General features: G+C 45.3%; 1 protein-coding gene across 1 annotated transcript; it reads right to left on the bottom strand.

Moving 5' to 3' along the window:
* Positions 1-21,352: 21,352 nt before the first annotated feature.
* Positions 21,353-27,103, bottom strand: BARHL2 (BarH like homeobox 2). The gene is made up of 3 exons (XM_060625512.3): positions 25,859-27,103; positions 23,779-24,004; positions 21,353-22,010 (listed from the first exon to the last, which is right to left on the bottom strand). Exons 1-3 carry the CDS (start codon positions 26,478-26,480, stop codon positions 21,698-21,700), a joined length of 1,161 nt encoding a protein of 386 aa, XP_060481495.1. The 5' UTR covers positions 26,481-27,103; the 3' UTR covers positions 21,353-21,697.
* Between the last annotated feature and the right edge of the window lie 216 nt (positions 27,104-27,319).

Here is a 27,319-nt window from a genome sequence, read left to right as displayed (position 1 = left end):
CAGATGTTTAGTTTACTTATCTCAAGCCTTTCCTTTAACATATGTGAATTGCCTATGTGTACTATTTCTTTCATATTTTTAAGATATGTGCAATGTGATTATTTTAAGGGTATGAGACCTGGTACAATACATTTCAGACTTTTTTTTTTTACAAGTATAGTTCTTTGTAGTTGAAATTTGAACAAGAGGCGTGATAATGAGTAGGTTGAGGGAAGGAAAGGTGTTATCTCATTAAGGTAATTACTAAGACATCCCCACCATTATATCGGTTTGAAAATGTGGCAATTAAAGCGCCCTACATGGGCTCCTGGAGACAAGAGAACAAGACAGTTCTCTTGGAACTTCTATGTTACGGTTAATGTGTGTCATGTAAATGAAAGGGTAGACTACTGCTATTTCCTTCTTTTCCTTAAGGCCCACCCCCACCCTCAAATTTCTTTGTGGGTTATGTTTCTTTTTTCTTTTTTCTTTAACCTGAATTTAGTTCTGATGAAAAGTGCCAGATTGACAGTCCTAGGAGGCAAAGCCTTCTATTTACCCACAGAATAGTTGGAGCACAGAAAACAGTAGGGCAAGATAGGCAGGCAACATGCTACCAACCTAAATCAGAAGAGACCTAACCTCTTCCTCCCTCTTCAGCCAGGCAAGTCTCCTCCCGTGATAAGAAGGCTTCATCATACCCAAAGTCAGGGAATCTCAAAACATATATAAAAAAAGGGTGAGTGGTGTTCTTAGCTTACTTTGCCACAACATATACAGGCTAACTCAAGTTGCTTTCAATTCACTAAGGCTGAATTTGCACTATTCACTGTAACCACTACCTTTGGTCAGGGGTAATCCATTTCCCCTTTTGAGATGATCATCTTGCTATTTCATTGCTTCCACTACCCTAAACAAGATAAATAATAAATGTGACACAGCAAATAACATATAGGACCTGATCTCCAAGATCTTGCTTTCATGCTCATTCAAGCATTATTTATCTCAAATTAAGGAAAGCAATTTGAACGTCCAGCTATTGAAGAAGAGTTGACTGGATTATGACATATTTATGGAAGAGAATACATATATCAACTATGATACTTACAAAAGTTTAAAATAATACAGAGAAACACTTGTACTACATGGGAAAAACATAAATGATATCCCAGATGAAATAGATCACAACTATATAAAAATTCACGGCAAAAATCTACAAATAACAAATCAAATATTAGTAGTGGCTTTCTTTGAGTGATAAAAGATGGACTTTTTCTCTTCTCTTGACTCTTCAGTATTTTATAATTTTTTACAGTGAGCATGCACTACTTTTTCAATAGGAAAGTTATTTAATAATCTTTACAAAACATCCCAAGTTTCTTTTGCAGTAGGATTTGACCACATAAATTTAACTCCATTAAAATTGAAAGTCAAGAAGCATCTGAAAACGCTGTAATCTTGTAGTATCTCTTTCCTTAACCTTTATCTTCACAGAAAAAAAGTGGGAGAAGGGGTAGGGGTGGAAAGAAAAAAAACTAACCTAATATGTTGTAGAAAGAACTAAAGCTTAGTATAGGTATTAAACTAGATGACCTTTGAGATTCCTTCCAACCTTGGGTTTCCATCAAGATCAGTTCTGCTTAAAATCCAATTACCTATTAATGTGGATGTTGGAAAAGATCTTTTTTGCCAAGTTTCTGAACAGAACCAAGTTAAAGTCATGCTCCCCTTACGGGACTAAATCATTCATAGGATTAAAAAAAAAAAAAATAGCCTGTAAAACATGTTGCCAAATAAAGGCAACGCCCTGAAATGCCAGGGAGGTATGAAACACCACTGTTAATAAGAAACGTTTTGAATAGTTGGGTGTTTTTTTTTTTAAGTCCTGTTCCAAAACAGTAATATGCAATAAATTTACAAGCTTAATTCAACTTTTCAGCATTGACATCCTTCAATAGCAATGTTTGGTCCATCACCTTCGCCCCTTAAAAACATCCCAGACATATAAAATGGCAAAGCAAAAATCAGAGGATAAAAGCTGAGTGAGAATGGCGGGCAGAATAGACTCTACGAACCTACGCCTTTTTAAAAGTCTCCAGGCAGGCCAGGGCTTTCCGCTCTGGAATTCACTCACCTGACGCTCCTCACCAGATTCCTGGCCAGCATGTCTATTACCAATTCCTGAAATGAAAGTAGTCGTTATTGCTTTACTAAACGGGGTGGGAAAGTCTTGGTGTTTATATAAATTCTAATCGAATCCTACCCTAATAAATATCTTCGTGGGAGCACTTTCCACAAGTGAAACTAATTGTACCTTCTTTGGGGATAATTAGGCCACAGGACGCACGGTAACATGTGCAGAGCTGCATAATGTCAACCCTTAGGCACCGTCAGGGGCGAAAGGTTTAAACCAAAAATGGTAACAAGAGAGAAGTTGACGAAAAAAATAACAAGTTTGGGCTGGGTCTCTGCAGCCGGGCCGACCTGGGAAAACTCCACCCGGGGACTGAATGACTAGCAAAGAGTAAGCAGAGTCAAAGGAAACCCGGAAACCCAAGTGATTGGGCAGCTGCTTTCTTTCCTGCACTCTGAGTGGACACGGGTGGGAGGGGGAGGGCAGCAGAAGGCTGACACATGATGGGAATGGGTGGAGCTATCTCCAGCTGCAAACAATTGGTTCTTGATAATAGGCTATAACATAAATCTAGAGAATAACGTGGAGGATTCCAAAATACGGATTGCCAGAAATTTCTAAAGCAATCCGGAAAAGAAGAAAGACAAAATTAAACATCCCATGCCTGCATTTATTCATTTGGGCTTAATGTGACTTTCTGGTTAAATCTATTGATGCATAGCAATGAAAGATTATGTGACAATTATACATTTATTTACATATGAGTATGTTTCATGTAATCCCACAATGTGGTCACTCAAGTCTGGTGAGGAAGTAGGAGTCTCTTTGAAATCCTCTTAATGGAAACGATTTGGTAAGCTTCCATTACTAGAACGGTTTGTGGGGAGGGGGTACTTGGGTGGCTCAGTCAGTTAAGCCTGGGACTTCGGCTCAGGTCATGATCACAGTTTGTGGGTTCAAGCCCCATGTTAGGCTCTGTGCTGACAGCTCAAAGCCTAGAGCCTGCTTCCAATTTTGTATCTCCCTCTTTCTCGGCTCCTCCCCTGCTCATGCTCTGTCTCTCTTTCACAAATAATAAACATTAAAAATAAAACAAAATAGAATAGTTTGTAGGAAATGGAACAGGTGAATAACAATGTGAGGTTTTGTTTTCTTTTGTTTTGTTTTCAGTGGACAACTCTCTTTGTTGATATCTAGGCTAGGACTTTCCTGCCCAATGACCTGCAGATGCCCAGCTTGGGGAAGTAGGAGGTGATGCAAGAGGAAGTTGGGCAATCAGCTCCTTCAGTCTATTAGCAAACATCATTTGATCTTTCAGAAATTATGACATGCCAATTTTCTCAAATGAGAACTATTAGAAAATCAAAAGCTTTGAATTAGATTATTAGAAAGTGATTTAGGGACACCTGGGAGACTCAGTTGGTTAAGCATCCGACTCTTGATTTCAGCTCAGCTCTTGATCTCCGTGCCATGAGTTCACGCTCCACGCTGGGTGTGGAGCCTACTTGAAAAAAAGAAAAGAAATGAGTGATTTCATAGCAGTTCATACAACCAGAAACCTCTCTACAGAAAAAAAGACCTACTGTGATCTGTTCACCTGGAAGACTTCCACTTTCACATCAAGCTTAGCCTCCCTTCAGCAGGAAGTAGCTCTGACTTCCATAGCCTTTTCCTAACACTATCAGCAAGTTGGCTTTTAAATTATGAAATAATTTTGATCTAAAATGGAACCAGAGGATCTAAAATGGGAAATCTCATTCAAGTGCCCACAGGAAAAAAAACTTAAGGACTGAGAGACTGATTTCCCGTAAATGCCTGATCTACAGAAAGCTGGTAATGTTGGGATTATCTTTCAAGACAGGGAGCTGGTCAGGAGCTACCTCATATCAACCTCAGAGAAAAAATTTACTTATGGTTTCCAGAGACATGAACAAAAAATAACCCAGGTTGGGTTGATCTTAAAGAATAACCTGAGTTGAGCTTTATTTGTATGACTGGACTGGTTTTGTCTGCTCAGGGAATTTTCAAAGCTGGTTTCTGTTTTTTACTTTAACAGATTCTAACTGAACTCTCCCCCCTTTACATTTCCTGCCCATTTATACAGCCTGTCCCAGACCCTCAGCACGCTCACCTGTAGCTTGGTACAGTTTGCAAGTCCTGAATTCCAATTACTCTGCTATACCCAAATAAACTCATCTTTTTGACAATTTTGAGCTTGACTCAGTTTACCTCATTTTTCAGTTGACATTCCTTGACATCAGAAGTAGGATCCAAAGGAGTCAACCCTCAAAGAACAACCCTTGGAATCCAGCGAGGTACCCACAAGGAGTCCCTTACATTTATTACCTCTGCGGGTCATTGTCTCCTTTCAATTTAGTGAAGTCTTTTCTTGGATTCCAAGCTCCTTGCCTTTGGTTGAGCTCTCTGACTTTATTCGGGATCTGTTTAAAAGCTTTGTCCCTTTTGGTAAATACTCGTTCGTTGTGTTATTAGAAGCACACTAGAATTTCAGTATAGTTTCTTTGGAATTCTTAAGAGCAAAACAATTTTTTTTAAACATGATATTAGTGGGCATGGGTTGAGCAAATAAATTATACTAGAGTGGTTGCCACCTCGTTTCAAAGACTTTGGTCTCGGAAGCAACAGACTCCCCTGAAAGGATAAGGTGGTCAGGGACAGGCCAGGTTGACATTAGTTTGCCTGCCAAATGCAACACAATTTCCATGCAACAAGGGGACACCTGGTCATGGGTCAGACAGCTAGCGCAAAGGCCATCTGCCAGGGGAGAAAAAAAGGGTATCCCGTGAAAGGCACATCATAAAACAAAACACAACTCCCAGCCCTGAAACTCCCAACCCTGAAAGCATACCCATCAGGCTATTTAAGAGTATTGTTTTCTGTTGCTCTCAAGGAAACCTCTGAGACACAGGATCCCAGTCATCTAAATGCACTAAGGGTGGCCCTCCTTCAGGGACCCTGGATGGTTTTATGTGAAAAAATTATGGCCTCTCCTCATGCGCATTTTTAACTAAATTGACCAATCCTACTAAAGGTAATTTAGAACTTCAGTGCCTATTATGGGGAACTTCCAATCTCCCCAAACTTGCTTTTTTCCAGACTAAATTAGAAGACTGCAGGAATAGAATTAAACAATCGGAATGGGATAGCTATTTTAATTGGTACCTGGAGGCTTCTGAACGTATTCAGGATTCGAAAATTGCCTCTTTACAAAATACTATTTCTAAGTAACTGAAGCAAATAAACTACTGGAAGACGATTTGAGAAAAAATCTGAAGCCTCTTCCTTGGCAACACTGGCCCAGGCCCCAGGTTGTTCCACCTCTTCTAGATTCACCTCTGTCTTCTTCTAACCCTTTCCTTTATCTGAACTCCCCTTCTTCTCTATTGCTGAAACGTTACCAACCAAGTCTGTTAAAACTCTGCCTTTTAAAATTAGGTCTTCTGAGGATCCAGCTAAACCATTAATTTCTTATGTCCCATGCACCAAATCTGAACTTAGAGCTTTATATAGTAAAATATTTTCCCAAGGTAACCGAGGATCCTCATAGACTTGCAGAAAAATTCAACATTGTAATTCAAACTTATCAACCTCACTTCTATCTTTGTCAATTAGTCCATGTGTTTGTTGGAGAAAGTCAAGCCCAGCATTGGATGAAAACTGCTAATGTGGAAAGTCCTGAACAATCTTTAGAATTCCAAGTAACTCAGCCACCAGCTCTTTTATACAACTAAGCTCATGCCATAGCCAAATGGCTGCATCTTGCCATCCCAAGGGCTCTCCCTAAACCAGTAGACTGGAGCAAAATTCAGGCATGCATCCAAAAGCCTGCCAAATCTGTTCATGATTGCTACAGCAGACTCCACGTTTATTTTAAATTCTGGACTCCCTAGAGGTGTTGACTCAGGGTGGCCTTTATTTATTTATTTTTTTTTTTTAAATGGCTTTAGCATTTTTTTTTTTTTCTCTTGCCCCTTTATTTTTTTTTTTATTTTTTAATATATGAAATTTACTGTCAAATTGGTTTCCATACAACACCCAGTGCTCATCCCAAAAGGTGCCCTCCTCAATACCCATCACCCACCCTGCCCTCCCTCCCACCCTGCCCTCCCTCCCACCCCCCATCAACCCTCAGTTTGTTCTCAGTTTTTAACAGTCTCTAATGCTTTGGCTCTCTCCCACTCTAACCTCTTTTTTTTTTTTTTTTTTTTTTCCTTCCCCTCCCCCATGGGTTTCTGTTATGTTTCTCAGGATCCACATAAGAGTGAAACCATATGGTATCTGTCTTTCTCTGTATGGCTTATTTCACTTAGCATCACACTCTCCAGTTCCATCCATGTTGCTACAAAAGGCCATATTTCATTTTTTCTCATTGCCACGTAGTATTCCATTGTGTATATAAACCACAATTTCTTTATCCATTCATCAGTTGATGGACATTTAGGCTCTTTCCATAATTTGGCTATTGTTGAGAGTGCCGCTATAAACATTGGGGTACAGGTGCCCCTATGCATCAGTACTCCTGTATCCCTTGGATAAATTCCTAGCAGTGCTATTGCTGGGTCATAGGGTAGGTCTATTTTTAATTTTCTGAGGAACCTCCACACTGCTTTCCAGAACGGCTGCACCAATTTGCATTCCCACCAACAGTGCAAGAGGGTTCCTGTTTCTCCACATCCTCTCCAGCATCTATAGTCTCCTGATTTCTTCATTTTGGCCACTCTGACTGGCGTGAGGTGGTATCTGAGTGTGGTTTTGATTTGTATTTCCCTGATAAGGAGCGACGTTGAACATCTTTTCATGTGCCTGTTGGCCATCCGGATGTCTTCTTTAGAGAAGTGTCTATTCATGTTTTCTGCCCATTTCTTCACTGGGTTATTTGTTTTTCGGGTGTGGAGTTTGATGAGCTCTTTATAGATTTTGGATACTAGCCCTTTGTCCGATGTGTCATTTGCAAATATCTTTTCCCATTCCGTTGGTTGCCTTTTAGTTTTGTTGGTTGTTTCCTTTGCTGTGCAGAAGCTTTTTATCTTCATAAGGTCCCAGTAATTCACTTTTGCTTTTAATTCCCTTGCCTTTGGGGATGTGCCGAGTAAGAGATTGCTACGGCTGAGGTCAGAGAGGTCTTTTCCTGCTTTCTCCTCTAAGGTTTTGATGGTTTCCTGTCTCACATTCAGGTCCTTTATCCATTTTGAGTTTATTTTTGTGAATGGTGTGAGAAAGTGGTCTAGTTTCAACCTTCTGCATGTTGCTGTCCAGTTCTCCCAGCACCATTTGTTAAAGAGACTGTCTTTTTTCCATTGGATGTTCTTTCCTGCTTTGTCAAAGATGAGTTGGCCATACGTTTGTGGGTCTAGTTCTGGGGTTTCTATTCTATTCCATTGGTCTATGTGTCTGTTTTTATGCCAATACCATGCTGTCTTGATGACGACAGCTTTGTAGTAGAGGCTAAAGTCTGGGATTGTGATGCCTCCTGCTTTGGTCTTCTTCTTCAAAATTACTTTGGCTATTCGGGGCCTTTTGTGGTTCCATATGAATTTTAGGATTGCTTGTTCTAGTTTCGAGAAGAATGCTGGTGCAATTTTGATAGGGATTGCATTGAATGTGTAGATAGCTTTGGGTAGTATTGACATTTTGACAATATTTATTCTTCCAATCCATGAGCAGGGAATGTCTTTCCATTTCTTTATATCTTCTTCAATTACCTGCATAAGCTTTCTATAGTTTTCAGCATACAGATCTTTTACATCTTTGGTTAGATTTATTCCTAGGTATTTTATGCTAGTTGGTGCAATTGTGAATGGGATCAGTTTCTTCATTTGTCTTTCTGTTGCTTCATTGTTAGTGTATAAGAATGCAACTGATTTCTGCACATTGATTTTGTATCCTGCAACTTTGCTGAATTCATGTATCAGTTCTAGCAGACTTTTGGTGGAGTCTATCGGATTTTCCATGTATAATATCATGTCATCTGCAAAAAGCGAAAGCTTGACTTCATCTTTGCCAATTTTGATGCCTTTGATTTCCTTTTGTTGTCTGATTGCTGAGGCTAGAACTTCCAGCACTATATTAAACAGCAGCGGTGACAGTGGGCATCCCTGTCGTGTTCCTGATCTCAGGGAAAAAGCTCTCAGTTTTTCCCCATTGAGGATGATGTTAGCTGTGGGCTTTTCATAAATGGCCTTTATGATCTTTAAGTATGTTCCTTCTATCCCGACTTTCTCAAGGGTTTTTATTAAGAAAGGGTGCTGGATTTTGTCAAAGGCCTTTTCTGCATCGATTGACAGGATCATATGGTTCTTCTCTTTTTTTTTGTTAATGTGATGTATCACGTTGATCGATTTGCGAATGTTGAACCAGCCCTGCATCCCAGGAATGAATCCCACTTGATCGGGTGGCCTTTAATTCAATGTTTATAAATGGCTTAAACAGAGATCTGTTAGTCAATAGAACCTGTGTAGACTGGGAAACAATGTATATCCCTGATCTTGTCAATCTGGCTCATCAGTTAGCCTGCACCCTAGAAGATGAATCGAAAACAAAGGCAAATCCAAACCAACAGCAAATAAAATTTTAAATTTCCAATTTCAAAAGATGGAATCTCACAAACTCTCTCTATGAAACTCTGTCATTATTCACACAAACAAACAAACAACAACAACAACAAAAACCCTGGCCTTTGGAGAAAGGATTGCTACAAATAAAAAAGCTCTAGACAACTACAGCCTTCCATGAGCCCGGGGCCAGACTCATCCCAATGATGGGACTCTGAAGAAACACAATGACTGTTCATTCTACCATTCAATAGGCTGGGGGAACTACTCTCCAGATTGGGAACCAACCCCTTACAATATTAATCAACACAGGAGCTATTCTACCAGTGGTCAACCCCTCTACAATTAAACAGGTCTTCCCTCAGAGTAATACATTTACTCAAATCGTGGGAATCTCAAGTAAACCACAATATGTCCCTATTTCTAAACCTATACCTCTTTGTTTGGGACCTTTGCAAGATAAACATCCATTTCTCTTCAATGAATCTGCTCCTGACCACTTATTAGGATAAGATTTCTTTCTCTTGAAAATGAGAAATAACTTTTGAGTTCAAATCTCCTGAACTAAAATCCCTTGAGCCTAATCCCCAATAAATTCCAAACCCTTTTTCTTTCACATGTACTTTACAAACCAATAAAGATCAAATTTCAGACTCATTTCCATTATTAGATTTAGTGTCCCCTACTCTATGGGCAAAGTCCTCTACAGACATAGGTAGAATTCATAGTGCCCCCCTCCCCCTTAAGATCCAAATTGACCCCTCAAAACCTCTCCCCCAAATTAGCCAATACCTATGAACAAGGAAGCTTCACATAAAAACCTATCATAGAAGGCTAAAAGGCACAGGGATTTATTATTCCTTGTGCCAGCCTTTTTAATATCCTTATTTTACCTGTAAGAAAACCTAATAGTCAAGAATAGAGATTTGTCCAAGATCTCTGAGCAATACATAATAACATTGTTATTCCCTGCCATTTTGTAATCCCTAATCCCCATACATTATTAGCATCCATCCCTACCAAAAGCAAAATTTTCACTGTAATCCACTTATGCTGTGCATTCTTTAGTATTCTAATCAATAAGGCTAGCCAATATCTTTTTGGTTTTACTTGGAAAGGATAAGAGTATACCTGGACAGTACTGAATACTAAAAGTCCTCTATACTTCTCACAAATTTTAAAAGCTGACTTAGACAAAATAAAATTTTCTGGAGATTCCACCTTACTATAATATGTAGACTATTTACTTCTCTGCTCACCTTCTAAGGTCTCCTCACAAGAAGACAATATTTGCCTGTTAAAACTCTTACCACTAAGGGAAACAAAGTCTCAAAGAAAAAGTTGCAATTTGTTCAAACTCAAGCCAGATATTTAAGACATTTAATCTCAAAACAAGGGTTACATCTAGGCCCTGGTAGACCTCATGGCAACTCGAGTTTCCCAAAACCTAAAACCAAATGTCAGTTACAGAGCTTTCTTGAGCTAGTTATTGTTGCAATCGGATTCCAAACTTCTTAATGGCCCAGCCCCTATGTGTCTTATTAAAAACTACTAAACCTGACCCTATTACCTAGGAAAACAAAGATGAATTGGCTTTCAAAACCTTGAAATAAATCTTAATGAATCTACCTGTCCTTGGATATCAAAACTATCAACTACCTTTTTTTCTCCTTTTTGTATTTGAAAAGGAGGGAAATACCCCCAGAGTACTTACCCAAAAAAACGGAGGCTACCACACCAAACTCTAGGTTATTACAGCCAACATTAGATCCCACAACCCCACACTCCATGCCTTAGAGCTGTCACTTCTGGGAAAGGCCACTGAAGAAATAGTTATAGGATCCTCCTTGACAGCCTTTTACCTCATGCTATCAAAGCTCTCTAGAACTCAAGCCACACCCAACACTTTGCATTAAGCCATCTTTTATAAAATTTTCTTGCTAACCTCCCCTCATATCACTGTTTGTTGTATCAATCTCAACCCTGCCACTCCTCTTCCTTATTTCATGAGTCAAGTCCCTATGACTATTTGACTTTGACAGATCATTAACCTCTCCTGATAACTTATAAGAAACCTCCTTGGCAAATGTTGATTTCTCATGGTTTACTGATAGCTCTTACCTGATAAATGAAAATGGTAAATAGTGTGCTAAATGTGCATTATCAACACCTTTTGAGGTCATTGAGGCTGCACACTTACCTTTGGCTGTTTCAGCCTGACAAGCTGAATTACATGCTCTTACTCAAGCATGTACTCTAGCTAAGGGTAAATCTACAAACATCTATACTAACAGTTAATATACTTTCAGACTAGCCCATTATTTTGGAATGTTATGGAAACAACAAAGTTTCCTTCCTTCCAGCAAAGACAAAATTAAAAATTGTCCTTGTGGGGCACCTGGGTGGCTCAGTCGGTTGAGCGTCCAACTTCGGCTCAGGTCATGATCTCACAGCTCCTGAGTTCGAGCCCCACGTCAGGCTCTGTGCTGACAGTTCAGAGCCTGGAGGCTGCTTCAAATTCTGTGCCTCCCTCTCTCTCTGCCCCCAACCCACTCACATTCTGTCTCTGTCTCTCTCAAAAATAAATGAACATTAAAAATTGTCCTTGTGTCCAAAATGTATTAGATACTATACTCCTGCCAGAAGTTCTGGCTATTATTAAAGGCCCTGGGCATTCTAAGTCTGACTCTCTGGAAGCCAAAGGAAACCATTCACAGATGTCTTTGCAAAAAATGCTGCTTTTACAGGATCCATAGAGCAAACCTCTATCACGGTCCAGAAAACTACTTCCTCTGGTGACAACCTAAGAGATATACAACAATTAGCCCCTAAAAAAAATAAAAAATAAAAAATAAATTGAGGTGTAAAGGCTATTGGTATCATGAAGAAAAGAAATTCTGGTTTCTGACAACCAGTCCTGCCAGAAAATCTAAAGTTTCCATTATTAACTATCATACATGAATTAAATCATTGGTCAACTGATAAAATGATAATGTTCATGAATCAATAATGGTGGGAAACATCTGCAAGGCACAAAAAAAAGTTTTTTTTTTCTTGTTCCACCTGTCCTAAATTTAACCCAAGGAAACTCATCCATACTGCCCCTAGACATTTTAGTTTACCCAGTGGACCATTTGAGGCTTGACAAACGGATATCATACAACTGCCCCCATCTCATGGATATAAGTGCATTCCAGTAATGGTTTGCATGGTTTCACACTGGACTGAAGATTTCCCATGTAGACAGGTGACTCTTCTGCAGCTAAAATCCTATTGGAAAATATTATTTCCCCCTTGGTCTTCATAGTAATGGGGAAATTCATTTTACTGGCCAAATACTTCAACAAGCCTGTGCTGTCTGCTCAATTCTGCAACATTTTCATTGTGTTTGTTGTCCTCAACATTCAGGACTGGTCTAACATACAAATGGAATTATTGACTCAGCTAAATTAGTGGAAACCATCCAAATACCTTGGGCAAAAGCATTGCTTTTGATCCTTCTAAATCTTAGACCTACTTTCTTTTGGATGCATAAACTTTCACATTTTAAAATAATTACAGGATAGCCAATGCACTTAGTCCCTGCTTCTTTTAACCCAAAACTAACAAAGAGGTGTATACGTTAATTTTGCAAACACCCAATGAAGTCCATAGAAAATAATCATGCTCTGGTAGAACAGTCTTTCCATGGAGCGCTCTCTGGAGATGAAGACGTCAAACATCATACCTTTAGTCTGGAGATTTTGTCTATTGGAAAAGACATCGCTAAAAAGACTCTCTTCAACCTTGCTGAAAATGTCCCTACCAGGTATTAATTAATCTCTGTGCAGCCAGACCTCAAGGAATAGATATCTGGGATTCATACACCACATCTAAAGAAATACCCCAAATCTGAATGAAGCTGTACACCAACTGGTGATCTGAAACTGAAAATTTGTAGGAACTGAAGCAGATGGCATCTGAAGTAGACAGCTTACTCAAGATATGCGTATCAGGCCTATATAACTTTCTTGTCTGTTTGTTTTTAATTACTCTCTGTTTTGTTAAATCAGATCATTCAGGCTTTTAATTGTTCTTTCCTTAGTTTTTGTGCCAGACCAAGTATTACTCATGATGAACCTGAATTGGTGGCCTGGCCACTGTCTTTATCTTTGCTGTCTTTAGATAACAAAACCAACCTGGTAAAGGGGCACCTGGGTGGCTCAGTCAGTTAAGCGTCCAACTTCAGCTCAGGTCATGATCTTGCAGTTTGTGAGTTTGAGCCCTGCATAGGGCTCTGTTCTGACAGCTCGGAGCCTGGAGCCTGCTTCTGATTCTTTGCCTCTCTCTGTCTCTGCCCCTCCCCCACTCATGCTCTGTCTCTGTCTCTCTGTCTCTCTGTGTCTCAAAAATAAATAAGCATTTAAAAAAAGTTTTAAATAATAAAATAAGAAAAGAAAAGAAGAAAAGAAAAGAAAAGAAAAGAAAAGAAAGAAAAGAAAAGAAAAGAAAAAAGAAAAGAAAAGAAAACCAATCTGGTAAATAATGTAAGATTTTCCTTTGGTACCTTTGAGACCACACATGTTATTCCTTCTAGAAGACTGGTACCAAATACTATGGCTTTCCATTGTGTGCTACCCACTCATAAAGGGTTATCTCTCACTCAGGTCTGGACTCTTATGCAGAATTTTTCTTTATGTTTCACAAACAGTGACAGAAATGGCAAAATTCTAGGATATCTCCCATTAAATATTTGTGACCATACTATTTTATATGATCCAAATCCACATGAACTCCCTCCCTATTTGGCGTCCAGAAGACTATATCATCTCCTCCATTAATATATCTCAACGGTGGGGCAATGAAAGCCATAATAATGCCAGAAAATGGGAAGCTAATGTGTTCTCATTCAGTGGTATTTCACTGGGAGTTAACCAAGAATCTGATGAATGGTGGAAACTTACTTTTTCCCTAGATATCTTCCAGATCTCCAACAAAACCTTACTTATGCTAGATCAGTTCGCTTGTGTCTTCAAATCTACTTTCTTCTACTTCTATAGATATTTAAGATGCTTACATAACCATTCCCATAGTGCTCATAAACCAGATTGTCAAGAACTTTGTATAAATGATCATATTTCTGATCGTGAGATTCCCTCTTTCATTCCAGGAATAAGAATCTGGGCAAAGAGAACGAATTATGCCTTAGTCTTAGAATACACTGGGTATTTCTTTTTGTGCGGAAGAAACATATATTCTATACTTCTCCTTAATTGGAAAGGAGGTTGTAGGATCATTACCCTCACCCCTAATGCCAAAATTAGAAAAACTCTTCCCTCTACTACTTATATACCTACTCTGAGGTCTTTCTCCTGTCAAGCTAAAAGGACATGTTGGAACTGGGAATGTTATAATTTGGGGTGGCTGCCTACCTATAACCCTACGGTAGACAGAAAGGGTTTGGGGCATGCTTTCGCCAGAGCTCTTTTTCCTTAGACCGGGAGTAGCAGACCTTGAAAAAGCAATTCACAATCTTTTCTATAGTCATGTCTACCACTTTCAATGCTTCTGTTCAAGCTTTTGAATATCAACAAACCCAAACAGACAGCCTTGAAAGTAATCCTATGAAACCACAGAGCCCTAAACCTCCTCACTGCCCCACAGGGGGAAGCTGCACCTTACTTGGAGAAGAATGCTGTTTTTATGTCAATAAGTCGGGGAAAATAACGCAAGAACTAAAAATAACAAAAGACAATATCAAGCTGTTAGCAGAAGTTGGCCAAGCTCCCAGAACCTGGGACATTTTCAATCTATTTAACATAGGCAATTGGGGAAAATGGTTGAGAGGTGCATTTCAATCAATAGCTATCAGTGGGCTTTTGGTCCTCAGTTTAATCTTTTTTATCAAATTTCTACTATTTTGTATTAGTACAAATGCCTTCTTCCCAAATGTATATACTATTTTTTTTTCCTTTCAAAGGCTTTTCCTGAAACTCAACTGACCACAGAAACTAAATGGTCCACTTTAGAGGGATATAACTGAAATTCTTAATTTTCAATCATCTTGTTGCTCAAATGAACCCAAAGAAATTCCATATCACTTCCCTCCTCCCTGTGACAAGACTCCTGAGGATGGCCTTTCTCAGCTTCATGGTAAATGACACCTGGCGGTCCTCCTCGGCTTCACAGGACATACAATGCAATCCACCTTTGACAAAAATTAACAAGCAACACCTGAATGACATAACTGATCAATGGTGCTTTCTATTAAAGATCTTGATCAAAAGGGGGAAATGTAACAGAATTTCAAACTAAAATGGAACCAGAGGATATAAAATGTAAAATCTCACACGTGTGCCCTCAGGAAAACAATATTTAGGGACTGAGAGACTGATTTCCCATAATTTCCTGACTTATAAAAAGCTGATAATGTTGGAATTTTCTTAAGTTGATAGAGAGTTGGTCAGGAGTTACTTCATATCAACCTTGGGGAATTTGGGGTTATGGTTTCCAGAGACATGAACAAGAAATGACCCAGGTCTGGTTGATCTTACAAAACAAGCTGAATTGAGCTTTATTTGTATGACTGGACTGGTTTTGTCTGCTCAGGGAATTTTCAAAGCTGGTCTCCATTTGTTTTTTTATTTTAAAAGATTCTAACTGAACTCTCCTCTCTTTACATTCTCTACCCATAAATATAGCCTGCCCCAAACCCTCAATACGCTTGCCTGTAGCTTGCTACAGTTATCATGTCCCAAATTGCAGTTCCTCTGCTACTCCCAAACAAACTAATCTGTTTGACGATTTTGAGCTTGCCTCTTTTTTTTTTTTTTTTTTTTTTTTTTTTTTTGTCGACAGAATGTAGACTAGTTTTCCATCGTGGGTACGGTGCAGCATAGGAGTGGGGAATCAAGGTACCACCAATGCCTAATTTCTCTCCCCTAAGGCGGCATTATAAATACATATTACTCTATAGATAACTTTCCCTCCCATTTCAGGTAAAGATGCGCACCCTGTAACACTGCTTCCTACAGCCCCCAGGCTCTTTGGGGGCTCCCCAGGGGTGCCGGAACCTACAAAATGTAAGTAATCCGTGCCACTGCAAGTCTCTATCCGCTCTAAATTCCATTTAGCAATTCCATCCCTCTAACTGTAATGGGGAGGGGGCAGGTAATCAACAAAGAGGAGTTGGCTTCAAGAACTGAGGGAAAATCTGAAGGAGGCAGTCGTTTGCAGCCACGAGGCCCTTTGAGGGGAGGAGGAAAGGAAAGGGAATACAGAAATGAGCTCCCACCTGGGCAAAGATTTACATGATTACCGGAAAAGGAGAAGTCTTTATAATCTCTCCCGAGTCCACCGAGATGTGAGAGAAGGGCCCTGCTCTGTAGGCCCAGCCCAAGCACGGATCGTGAAAGCATCTGGACTCCTGCCCCTGCTCTATAGGGTCCCTGTCCTAATGCACGCATTCCTCCCTGAAACACGGTCGGTAACCGGGCGCGGGGACTTGTGGCCGCGGGGCTGTCCTGGGGCAGAGGAGAGCAGAATCTCGGCTGGGGCGCGCACGCTGGGAGATCCGGTGCGGAGCCCTAGCGCGGCCGCGGACCTTAGGAACCTCCGCTCAAACCGCGGGCTGCAATGTGTGTGTGAATCGTTAGCAGAAGGCGGGAGGACCGCCACATCTAGGGCCTCTGCAGTAAAGAATCGAGTCTGGCGGCCAGATATAGGGGCGGGTGGGGGCGGGAATCCATCAGCTCCACAAAGTAACAAAGCCCTTTTATCGTAAATCAAGTTCAACCTCGCGCTCTGGAAGGTCCTCTTCTTTTGGTGGAGCTCCCGCGGAGGCGACCCGCTGTCCTGGACCCGATAGTAGCGGAAGCGGGGAGACTCTCACCCGGGAGGAGGACCGGGGTGAGAGCGCGGTGGAGATCCGGCCTTTCGCTCCACCCTCCCGGCTGGGCAGCCGCCTCGGGAACGCTTCTCTCGGGCTTCCGTCCGCCGAGGCGGCGGTTCGCGGAGCAGTCAGGGCAGCGCGAGCGAAGGAAGTAAAAAGTGCCATTTAGAGCGATTCCACTGGCGACCTCGCTGCGGCCGCGGCGCAAGGGCTTCGAAGCAACAGACCTGAGGCCCCACTCCTCCCCAGTCGGCTTCCACTAAGAACTTATTAAATAGGGACGGTTTAGAGTTGATCTGTCACTGAGCACTACTTACCCCGAGATCTTTGGGTTTTTGAATTGCTTTATTGATCTGAAGATTTTCTTCTTTGGAATGTGACCCTGTTTGGACTTAGAGCTAATCAGGAAACGCTGCCAGGAGGGCTCTTTGTAATCACCTCGCGGACCTCCCCCGCTGGTGCCGTCGACCCTTCCCCGGCGCGCCCCTTGCGGTCGCCTAGGCTTTGCAGGGAACCCATCAGCCCCCGGCTCTCCGCTCCACCGCGCGCCCTGGGAGCTGTCTGTGGTGCTAGGAGAGAGAACTCAGGAGAGGGAGGCCCGGGGGAAGAGACCAGGAGACAGAGAGGAAAGACTGAGAATGCAGTGTTGGCCAAGACGGTCCGCCCCGTAACATTCGGACTGATAGAGACCTTCAAAATTCAGCCGGAAGGAGGGGAGGAACAAAGTCCCTTCTGGGTCACCGCACCGCCCTGAGGCAGCTGACCTGTTTTTCCAATGCAAGAGGCCAGTGACACCTCCCTTTCTCTGAAAGCGCACACACCCAACTCTACACACGAACCCCCCATTCGGCCCCTGGGGGTGTTCAGCCTGCCAGAAGTAAGAAGGAAGGGGCACTGGGCTCTGGCCATGCTCCAGGGAAACAATCAAGTGGTAGAGAGGAAGGCTGGAACTAGCCAAGAAAGTGGGACAAGACAAAGACCTAGTGGGAAACTCAAGGAGCCCAGAAGCACTTTCCAGGGCCCATGAGGTAAACCCTGGGAAAGCCCCTACTCATCCCTCTGCCCGCACCTCTCTAGCCAACAGCCAAGGCAACAGGCAGCTTTCCCACACTAAGGATTCCGAGCTACGGAGGAAACATCAATCCCCTTGGAGGCTCCACCCTGCCCTTGCCCATTCCCACCAGTGGAGAAAAGTCAATCTCTTTCCAAGCCTGTTGACTTCAAGCCGTGCCTGGCTCTTTAGAAAACTAAGCAGCTCTCTTCCAGTGTATTTTTGTAACCACATGGCTTAACAGGAACTAAAGTTTCCCTAGCCCTGGGGAGAGCTTTTCCAAATATTTTTAGAAAGTTAAAAAATGTAACAAAACAAACTACTCACAAGCTGCAGTTTAAAGCGGGGAGGTGGGATTCAGCAGACTCCTGGGGAAGGGCTGCCTAGGTAGGAGTCAGAAGGCAGGGAGAAAGGAGGAGGGAAGTCTTGGTTTGAGGGTAAGTGGGTTTTATTTGCAACAGAGGAAATCCGCTGTCTAATTTGCCATGTGTGGGCTTTCATTTTAAGGGGTGGAGCAAAAATAAACTGATACAAGGTGTAGGTATATTTGCTGGAGGCTAGAGACAGGCTGCAATCGTTACTTTACAACTCACTGAAAATTGCTGGCTTGGACTAAACTAGCTGGCTGCTGGCCGGGGAGTTAACTTTTTACTTCACCTGACTACAGATTTCTGCTAGGTTTGCTGTGGTCCCAGAGCGGATATTGGAGTGGGCAAATCTAAGGGGGTCATTGTGGGTGTGTAAACATCTCTCTGAAACAAGTTCGTTTTCCTGGGTTTCTGGAGGAAGCAAAGATTGCCACTGCAATTCCCTGATTTACCAGTCCCCACCTTAATCAAAGGCGCAATCCAAATAAAATCCAACCGTGGAGTGCCCTTCAGACACCAAGTGAAGCTAAGGAAAAAGAAAAGGAGCACAGCTCCCAGGGACAGCTGTCCTCTGGGCTTCCATAACTGACTCCAGATCTCCCATGAGAAAAGACCTTTGCCTGTTATCTTTGTTCCTGCTTCTCAGAAAACCTAGGGTTGCACTCCTCATTTCTTAGCCAACCCCCATCTTTGTTGGACAAGCACAGAGGAACAGAGGACCCCTCTTGAGGAAAACGATGGGTTTGCATTTGACTTTTAAGCCATAGTTTGGGGACATTTAGATAGAAGGGCACCTGATGAAGTGCCCTTGGCAGTGCTGCAGCAGAAAGAAAAGAATGAAAAGAAGAAATCCAGCACTCAGTTTTCTTCCTGAAACAACACCCATCCCTAATATCCAGTTTGCCAACTTTTATGCGGCAGGAAATAACTAAAACAAATTCAGGGGGGAACTGACACTTTTAGCTCCCCAGTTTAGGGGATTGAAGAAAACATGACTCTGATGAAAAGCAAATTTAGGAGGACTCTGGGGGATCCAGAGTAATGGCTAACAGCAGTGGAATATAAGGCTAATTAAGAAAACTTGGTCTGTATAGACATAGCGCTTCCCCCTGCATTGTCCACCTATGGAGTCCAAGTTCAGCCTTGAGAGCGAAGGGGCAACAGGCAGGCTCCTCCGCAGAGTGGCTGGTGAGCTGCGGGCTGACTGCTGGTAGCAGATGGGTGCTGTGGCATTGCTTGTATTTGTAAGTTTGTTTATGTGTTTTTCCCAACTGGACCTGGGGTCATTCTTCATAGGGAATGTGTGATGTGTGAACTCCAGTGACTTCCAGGTCCCTCTTGTGCCCGAAGCTGACTGGCCCCGGGGCCAGGGCAGACAAAAGCTGTAGTACACACACCCCTCTCCTCCCCCTCCCCCCAAGACGTGGAGAGTGCCCTTTTAGGCCCAGGCAGACTATTTTTGAGGCATTTAAACTTGACTGTAAAACCCACCAGCAGCTAAGATGGAACAAGGAGAGTCTGCTAGAGTGCCCAGGCACTGGGCATTCCCCACTGGACACAGTGGTGCCCAGTTTCCAGCCCAACCCAGCTATCTTGAGTGTGCCCCCAGCTCAGCAGGAAGAAAATGAGAAGGGCCAGTCCAGACCCTTTTGTTAGAATCAAACAAGACCAAGACCACTTTTGAAGCAAATTGATGAGCTAAATAGAAATCTGCAAACCACTCCCTAATTAGCCAAAGACTGATCAAGGCGCCTGAGGCAATTTCCTCCTGGATTTCACCCCTTTCTTCCCTTCTTCCTTCCCACCCCTCCCCAATCCACACTCCCACAGCACTCCACTTTTTAAAAAATGTTTTTAACTCTACTAAGGTTCAACATCAGAGAAAGTTGGAGGATGGGTCTGGATGTGTTCTGGCTGTGTGTCCCTTTGACACGGACCAGGGCAGGAGTGAAGCTAGAGATATGAGAATACCCACCTGGGGGATCTAACTCTGGCTCTCAGGAAATGCCCTTGGGGCTGCAGAAGGTGGGAGCAGCCCTAGAACTGAACCCCTGTTTTGTTGTTCCCTTAGATAGTCTTGAGTGCTGAGCCTGGTGGGGAGCCAGTCTGGGGGGGTGCACCTGCAGCCCTCGCAGAGATGCTACAAGTATTTACACATCCATTCACACACGCTCCCAGAGACCTCCATCCTCTGGGCAGGGCCCCTCATTTTGTGGTCCCAACCCATCCATGGGTGCGGATAAAAAGCTTGGCAAGCCTGTCGTGGCCAGACTTGGATTCCTGCTCCAAGGCATCCCAGCACAACAAACTCACTAGGACAAGAGCCTCGGCGCGCGGCGCGGAGGTGGGGGCTGGATGCCCGCTGGGGAACGAGAACGCAAGGATCAAAGCCGCAACGAAGGTTTGTTAGCCGGGCCTCTCCGAGTCCCCCGGGCGTCCTAATTGCGCGCCCTGCAGCCGCCCGCTCGCAGGCTGTCCCGCCGCGTGGGCGCCGGGCTGCGGGCTGCAGAACAGCTGCGAGGCCCGAGGAGCGTCCACCCGCCCGCAGCCCAGCGCTGGGGACCCTCATTGCCCCGGGAAGAGCCTAGGAGAAGGAGGAGGAGGGGCCGACAGACCGCGGCTGCCCGGCAGTCTGGGAGCGGGGGAAGTTGGCCGCCCCATTCAGCCAGCACCAGCGGCCTACAAGCGGAGACTTTTCCTCCTCCGCCTCCCGGGCTGCTCTGAAATCATCCTCTTAAAAAGAAAGGAATTCACACATCAAATAACGGCTCGGAAGAGACCAGCGTGAAAACTGGAGCTGCTTTTATATAACTCAACCCAAAGTCGTTACAGATTTTGTAAATTCCTAATATGATGGGAGGGATTTTTTCCCCCTAAACCAAGTCAGGCATTTCATCATAGTACGTTCTGCTTTAGTAAAATCAGCTCCCTTGAATTTCATCGCTTGTTAAAAAAAGATAAACTTTATTTTTGTAATTTTCAATCACAAAAAAATCTATATTTTTGTCTAAGCATTTATTTTACTGAATCAAAAAGACATGAAAAGAAAAATCATGTTTTACTAACGTATATAAGTGACTCTTTTTTGGACAACATATAATAAATATGATATATCACTTATCACTCAGTCTTTCAAATGTACATTTTTTTTTCATATTATGGAGCATGCCACTTTTCCAAAAGAAAAAAGGTCATGAGAAATCAGTGCAAAGTTCTCAGTTACCCTCCTCTTTTCTCTGGGGCAGACGGAATGTCCACAGCAACGCCCTGTGCCTGGGAATCTGAGGCTGGCTGTCCATCTACAATTCTCTCTGCCTCTACGGCTTCCTCTCCGTGCCCTTCCTTCTTCCCTCCTTTCCCCTCCCCCCCTCCCTCCCTCCTGCTTGTCCGTAAAGTCATTTTTAAAAAGAACTTGAGGTTTTGTTTTTGTTGATGTTTTCACTTACTGGTCGCACTTTCTGTGGGGGCAGCATTTTCGCCAGTCACACTGCTGTGGGGAGCTTTCCAGCCCTGTTTCTGGGGGTGGGGAGATGAAGAGTGGAGGGCTGGCTCCTCTTTGGGCCCCCCCCCCTCCCATTGGTGTGCGGCTTCTTCTCTCACTTCCCTGCTTCCCGGGGTCGCTATCGAGAGAGGCCTCGCGGCCTTGAGCGGGGAGAGGAGGGGCAGCTGTCCGGTCGGGGAGGGGGCGGGGAAGGGACCGCGGCGCTGTCAGTCGCTCGTTCTTCACCGGGGGTGCGGGGTGCCTGGGATGGGGTTGGACAAGGGATTGAGGGCCGGCTGTCCCCCAGGCCCCAGGCCGTGGATGAGCACGCGGGGCACCAGGGGCCGCTGCAGCTGGGGGTGGGGCGCGGGAGGAGTCCGGTACATGCTGCTGTACATGGCTGCGGCGGCCGCGGCGGCCGTGGTGCTGTCCATGCTGCCCAGCAGGCTTGGGTGGTAGAAATAAGGCGACGGAAACATCCTCTGCAGGGCCGAGTAGTTTCCCGCCTCGGCCAGCAGCTCCAGGCCCACCGCGGTCTGCCGCTTCCACTTGGTCCTGAAAAAAAGCAGGCGTGCAGGCACCCCGCCGCTGTGGGCTCCGTCCAGGCACCAAGGCCCCTTCTCTCATCCTCTCCTGCCTTCTCTTTCTCGGGGGACAGGAAAACCGAGAGCTCTGAGAACCAGGAATGAACCGCACCTCCTAGCCCCCTCCCCCACGATCTTGCTCACAGAGTAACCCAAATTCAAGTCAACTTTGTAAATTACACCCTTAATATCTGAGACACTCATAAATGAAATTCTACAAGCTTTGCTGCCTTTACCTGACCCTCTGCTCTGCTGTTGCCCCCTTTATAATTAGGCTACTTCCTGAAACTTTCCTGAAGGCCAACTGGGACCACTCTTTCTATAGGCGGGTCTTCTCCTCCTCCTCTAATTCCTTTCCCCAAGTGGCCCCCCCAACAATCCCAGAGTGTCCACTCTCTGCCCCTCCCCCCTTCCTCCAGGCCTAGTGAGTAGAAACCATAAACAAAGGGACACAGAGACTCCTGAGCCCCTCTCAGTCCCCCAGCGCTGTGGAGATACATCTCTCTCCCCATTCTGATAGGACCTTACAGCGGGTGGGGCGGAGGGGGGGGAGGCTTGGGGCAAGGGAGGCAGCAAGGTTTCAAAATGGAATTGGTTTGAGGGAGGACTCTCCCAAGGTGACAGTACCTTGGGGCCATTTCAGGAGGGGAAAAATGCATTTCAAGATATTCTCTCCTCTGGGAGAGAGTAACAATTAAAACCTGTGATCAGCTCTTCTCAGTCTCCTCCCTCCCCCACCATACCCCGCTAGGAAGAAGAGGCGATCAGGCCTTTGCTCAAATGCCCCACGAAAGAACTCAGGGCTGGTGGGCCATCCGTACCCGGCAGCTTCAGCCAAATTAATAAACATGTCGCCCATTTTAAATTGGCTACAAATGACACTAATGTTTTCCGACAGAATTAGGGTGGCTGAAACCGTATGTAATGAGACAGAAAATTATGGTAAAGATGACAACTGGATGGGCATTTCCAACCACACTTATGGACTATTAGAAGACAAATGAGAGAAGAGGAGGAGACCAAAATTAAAAAAAAAAAAAATCGAGACAAGGGAGACAACTGCCAGGCTTGGAAACACAGCATAACTTCAGCCTCAGATTGCCTGGGCTCGCACTACACTTCAAGGGCCCGCAAGCCCTTTCCTGATTTCCTTTCAACAGAAGCAGTGATTCCTGGCAGGCTCTGAGGTGACAAATACAGGGGACAGACCCTCGGTCTGGATGCCTGGCCGGCTGCCTCATAAGCCGAGGCAAGGACATTTAAGCTGAGGCCAGTGGGGCAGTTCCTCCCGGACCGAAATAGCCAGGCTGTGTGGCCAGCTGTAGACATTCGGAACCAGCCTGGGGCAGGCCCAAAGGGTGCACGGCACGGGCTCTATAGGCCTGAGTGTCAGCTGCACAGATGTCTCAATTTGAGAAGGTGTGGCTTGATCGATTTGGGGGCGGGGGGGGGGGTGGATTCCAGCCACTGGGGTTTGAGAGGGAAAGCAGCATATGTTAAGACACTCAGCAATGCAAAATGTTCCAAACTCCAGCTGCCTATCGGTCCCTCTCACCTTGGGGATGTGGCTAATCCCTGTTTCAGCCTGGAAGCCCACCCCCCCCTCAACCCCCAGGGCCCACTCTGGGGCCTCTATCTGAGTTCCTGGGGTCTCCCGGGGCCAGGAGGGGAGAAGATTGGCACGATGGTCATGACCTAGATGGCCAGATGCCTTTGCTCCCTGCCACAGCCTCCCTTACCTGCGGTTCTGGTACCAGGTCTTGACTTGGGTGTCGGTGAGGTTGAGTGCAGCTGCCAGGTCCATGCGGTCCTGCACACTCAGGTACTTCTGCCGCTCAAAGCTACGCTCCAGTTGATTGAGTTGGTGGTCAGAGAAAGCTGTCCTGGCTTTTCGAGGCTTTTTGGCTCTCACAGGGGGACTCTCCCGGCTACTTGTAATCTCCCGGTCTCCTTCCTCCTTTGTTCCTATGGTAGAAACCCATAGCCGTAAGGTACTGTGGAATAGGAAGGGGGAAATGCCTTCCTGGCACACACTTCCACATCCCCAACTCAGCTGCTGGTCTCAGGGGACTATACTCTGCCACCCTCATCACACACATACTTGGACCCTATCCAGTATGAAGAAAGAAGACCAAGGCCAAGGAGTTTGGAACTTTGTGCGGCGCTCCTAAAAGGGTTCTAAAAGGTTGTCTGATCTTCCCATCTTTGGAAGTCAAAAAGAAAAAACAATATTTTACAATATAGTAGGGTCCTTTCGTTATTGTTTCCTTCACTGGGGGGGGGGGGGGGCGCTGTCCTATTCCTTAACCGTTTTCACTATGACCTCATTTTTGCCTGATTTGGGAGTTTTCAAAAGATCTTTCCACTCTGTTTTGTTTTGTTTTGTTTTGAGGAAGGGACACCTTTTTCATTTCACTTTTTCTGTTTATTGAAAGTTACAGGCACTTGTTTTCCTTTTTCAGATGCACTTGGCAAATGTTGGAATCAAGTTCTCTGCAGTTGCTTGCATTGAGTCTTGTAAAGCTTCAGAGAGAATATGTCACCCAGACACCAAGCAGAGCTCAAAATCACTGAGCCCATCCAGGTGACAGCCCAGAGATTTCCGGATTCTATTTGTCAACTTTGGTTTTTTACTGAAATGCTGGGAAATCGATATGTCAGCCCCTCTCTGTTTGTACCCGTTTTTGCTGCGCTCCTTGATCTTCCCTGCAGGAAGAACAATAATCTCTCTAATTGACCCACTGGGGAGGTTGGTGCACAAAAAATCGCCAGACCAGACTGTACATCTGTTTTGGGCACTATTATGCTAATGTGATAATAGTAAACCGAGGAGCCAGTATCCTACCTTCCAGATAGTCAGCACGCATCTTTCCCAGAGATGGCAAAGGTTAATAATAATAACAATAAACTTATTAGTAAGGGAAAAAAATAACTCTCCTGGCACATTAAAACTCTTTTGTCATGCAAAGACCAGAACACTTCCTTATAAAATTGTACGAGTAGAAAATGGAAAAAGGGAGTTGAAGGACAGTTTCAACTGCCATCTTCTGATTTTACAAAAATAAATAAATCCAAATTCCATCCAATTTTATTTTCATAAGCGCCACTTCCCAATTACTTGCAGGGAGACGAAAATCTTACTAAAATACAAAGATTCAGTTGGGGCCATGGAGTCAGAAGGGTATTTTAAAAACTGAAAAACTATAAATTTTTACCATATCGGCTTCCCTATATCAATCACAATCTAATTTTAAAAAGTTGCTTTGTTACTCAACTCGGAAAATTTTCCCTCATTAAATCTGATGATTCCTGTGACGGTGTTCAGAAAATATGGTGTGCTGGGGGGGGGGGGAAGAACGAAATAATTTACATTAAAGAATAAACTCTTTCTGCACACACCCCTAAACACCACGCTAGCTAAGCGCGTTCCTCTCTCCCACCTCCCCCCATTCCCACCCCCAAGGTCTCAGCTAGAAAAATCTCAAGTACTTCCCTTTTATCAATGAAAGTATGCCCGTCAGATCCCCTCCGCCTCCGCCCTATTCCTAATACATTGAAATTAAGTAAAACAAAGAAAGGAGTGGGACTGCGGGGAGGTTGAGAGGTGGCAATGTAACAATAAACCGAACTTCGGACGAGTCCTCCAGTCGCGCGCCCAGGCCTCCCTCCCGCTAGCAGTTTTCGACCCGGGCACGATCGCCCCAGAAGCTCCCGGAGTAACCCCGCATCGGAGACTCGCAGGGGTCCGAAGGGGAGACCGAGAACCAGAGGACCAGAAGCTACACGGCTCAGCCAGCCAGCCGAGGCGGCGCGACTCACCGTGGCATTTGATGTCGCTCTGGGAATCTTCCCGCTTGTCGAGTTTGGTTTTGCTGTCCTCCTGCTCGAGCTTTGGCCTGAAGCTCTCGTGCGCCGCATTGCTCTCCTGCTTCGGGGTGTGGTGGGGAGAGGAGACGCTGGTGCTGTAAGGCGCACACGCCGCCAGAGGTTTGCTGTCGCCCAAGATGTCCTTGATTAAAAAAGAAGAGGTGGAAGTCCTGGGGGCCGAGGCGGCCGGGCCCAGCTGCTGGGCCGGTGGCTGCTGCTGCGGCGGCGGCGGCGGCTGCTGTTGGGGTGAAGGCTGCAAACTTTGCGTGGGGGCCGCGGCTGGCGGCGGCGGCTGCTGGCTGTGGTGGAGGTGGTGGTGATGCTGGGGCCCCTCTGCTACCAGATGCGGCTCCGGGGGCTCCATGGTGACGGAGATGGGAGAAGAAGGCGCCGTTCCTACGGTATCAATCTCCGAACAGGGGGACGGAGTGGCCTGACTCCTAAAATCCGCGGTCCTGGCCTCGCCGAGCGGGCGGAAATCTCCATTCATCATGCCGGGGCTGCCCGAACTGGCACTGGACAAAATCGTGTCTATTCCAAAACTCGACCCGCTGGCCCCTTCCATTGTTGTCATTTCTACATGAGGTCCGCGCCACTTCGCCGCTCAGCAGCCGCCGCGACCGAGCAAAGGAAGCTATCGATCGTAAAACAAAATAAACACTAAACAATGTTGTCGCCGCTTTGAAAAAACAAAAAAGTGGGGCAGAGGAGGGAAGGAAGGATAATCGGGAGGTGGCAATCGGTGGACACTTTGGACACTTTTTGTTTTCCTTATTCATAAAGTAAGGGTGAGGAGAAGGGGAGAAGGGGAGACAGAGGGGGAAAGTTACAAAAATTGTCGAGGAAGAACGGAGCCTGCGCTCCAGGGACCACCGCGCACGTGCGGGAGGCGGTGGCGGCGCAGGGGACCCAGACGAAGACGCAGGCGGCAGGAGGTGACCCCGACGCCGCCGCCGCTGCCGCCGCCGCCTGGGTCTGCCCACAGCCTGGCACCAGGCGGCAGCGGCGGCGGCGGACCTGGCAGGTGCAGCGCCCTCGAAGCCCCGGCGGTCGCGCGCGCCCTCGGAGCTCCCGGGCAGCTCCCCGAGGTGGCTGCCGCGGGCGACTCGGCCGCTCTGGAGCCGAGTTTCTGAACTTTCTCGGAAAGTTGTGAAGACACCGCCGCAGTGGTCGCGGCCACGCAGGACGGAGAGGAAGAGAAGGAAAAGAAGGAGCAGGCGCAGGCGGAGGCGGCGGCGGAGACGCGGCGCCGAGCGACTCCGGCCGCTGCCGGGCGCGTTCGCTTGTAATCCGGCTGCGAGCGGGCGGCGCCGACCCCCTCACGTGACGTCACGGCCACTGCCGCCGCTCTCCGCGCTGCGCGGGGCCCGCGCCCCCGCCACCGAGGCCGCGCGCCGGGCCCCGCGCTCCCAT

Source organism: Panthera onca, chromosome C1 (assembly GCF_046562875.1).
Source record: "Panthera onca isolate mPanOnc1 chromosome C1, mPanOnc1 haplotype 2, whole genome shotgun sequence".
NCBI classification, from domain to species: domain Eukaryota; kingdom Metazoa; phylum Chordata; class Mammalia; order Carnivora; family Felidae; genus Panthera; species Panthera onca.
Note: the sequence above shows the minus strand (reverse complement) of the source record. Positions and strands in the feature narration are given on the sequence as shown.

What these genes read in the sequence shown, in the direction of transcription:
- BARHL2 (XM_060625512.3), bottom strand. Translation starts at nt 26,480, where the DNA reads ATGACAACAATGGAAGGGGCCAGCGGGTCGAGTTTTGGAATAGACACG. An exon ending in GAGCGACATCAAATGCCACG is followed by an intron (nt 24,005 to 25,858) that starts GTGAGTCGCGCC and finishes TTTCTACCATAG; the next exon opens with GAACAAAGGAGGAAGGAGAC. An exon ending in ACCTGGTACCAGAACCGCAG is followed by an intron (nt 22,011 to 23,778) that starts GTAAGGGAGGCT and finishes GCTTTTTTTCAG; the next exon opens with GACCAAGTGGAAGCGGCAGA.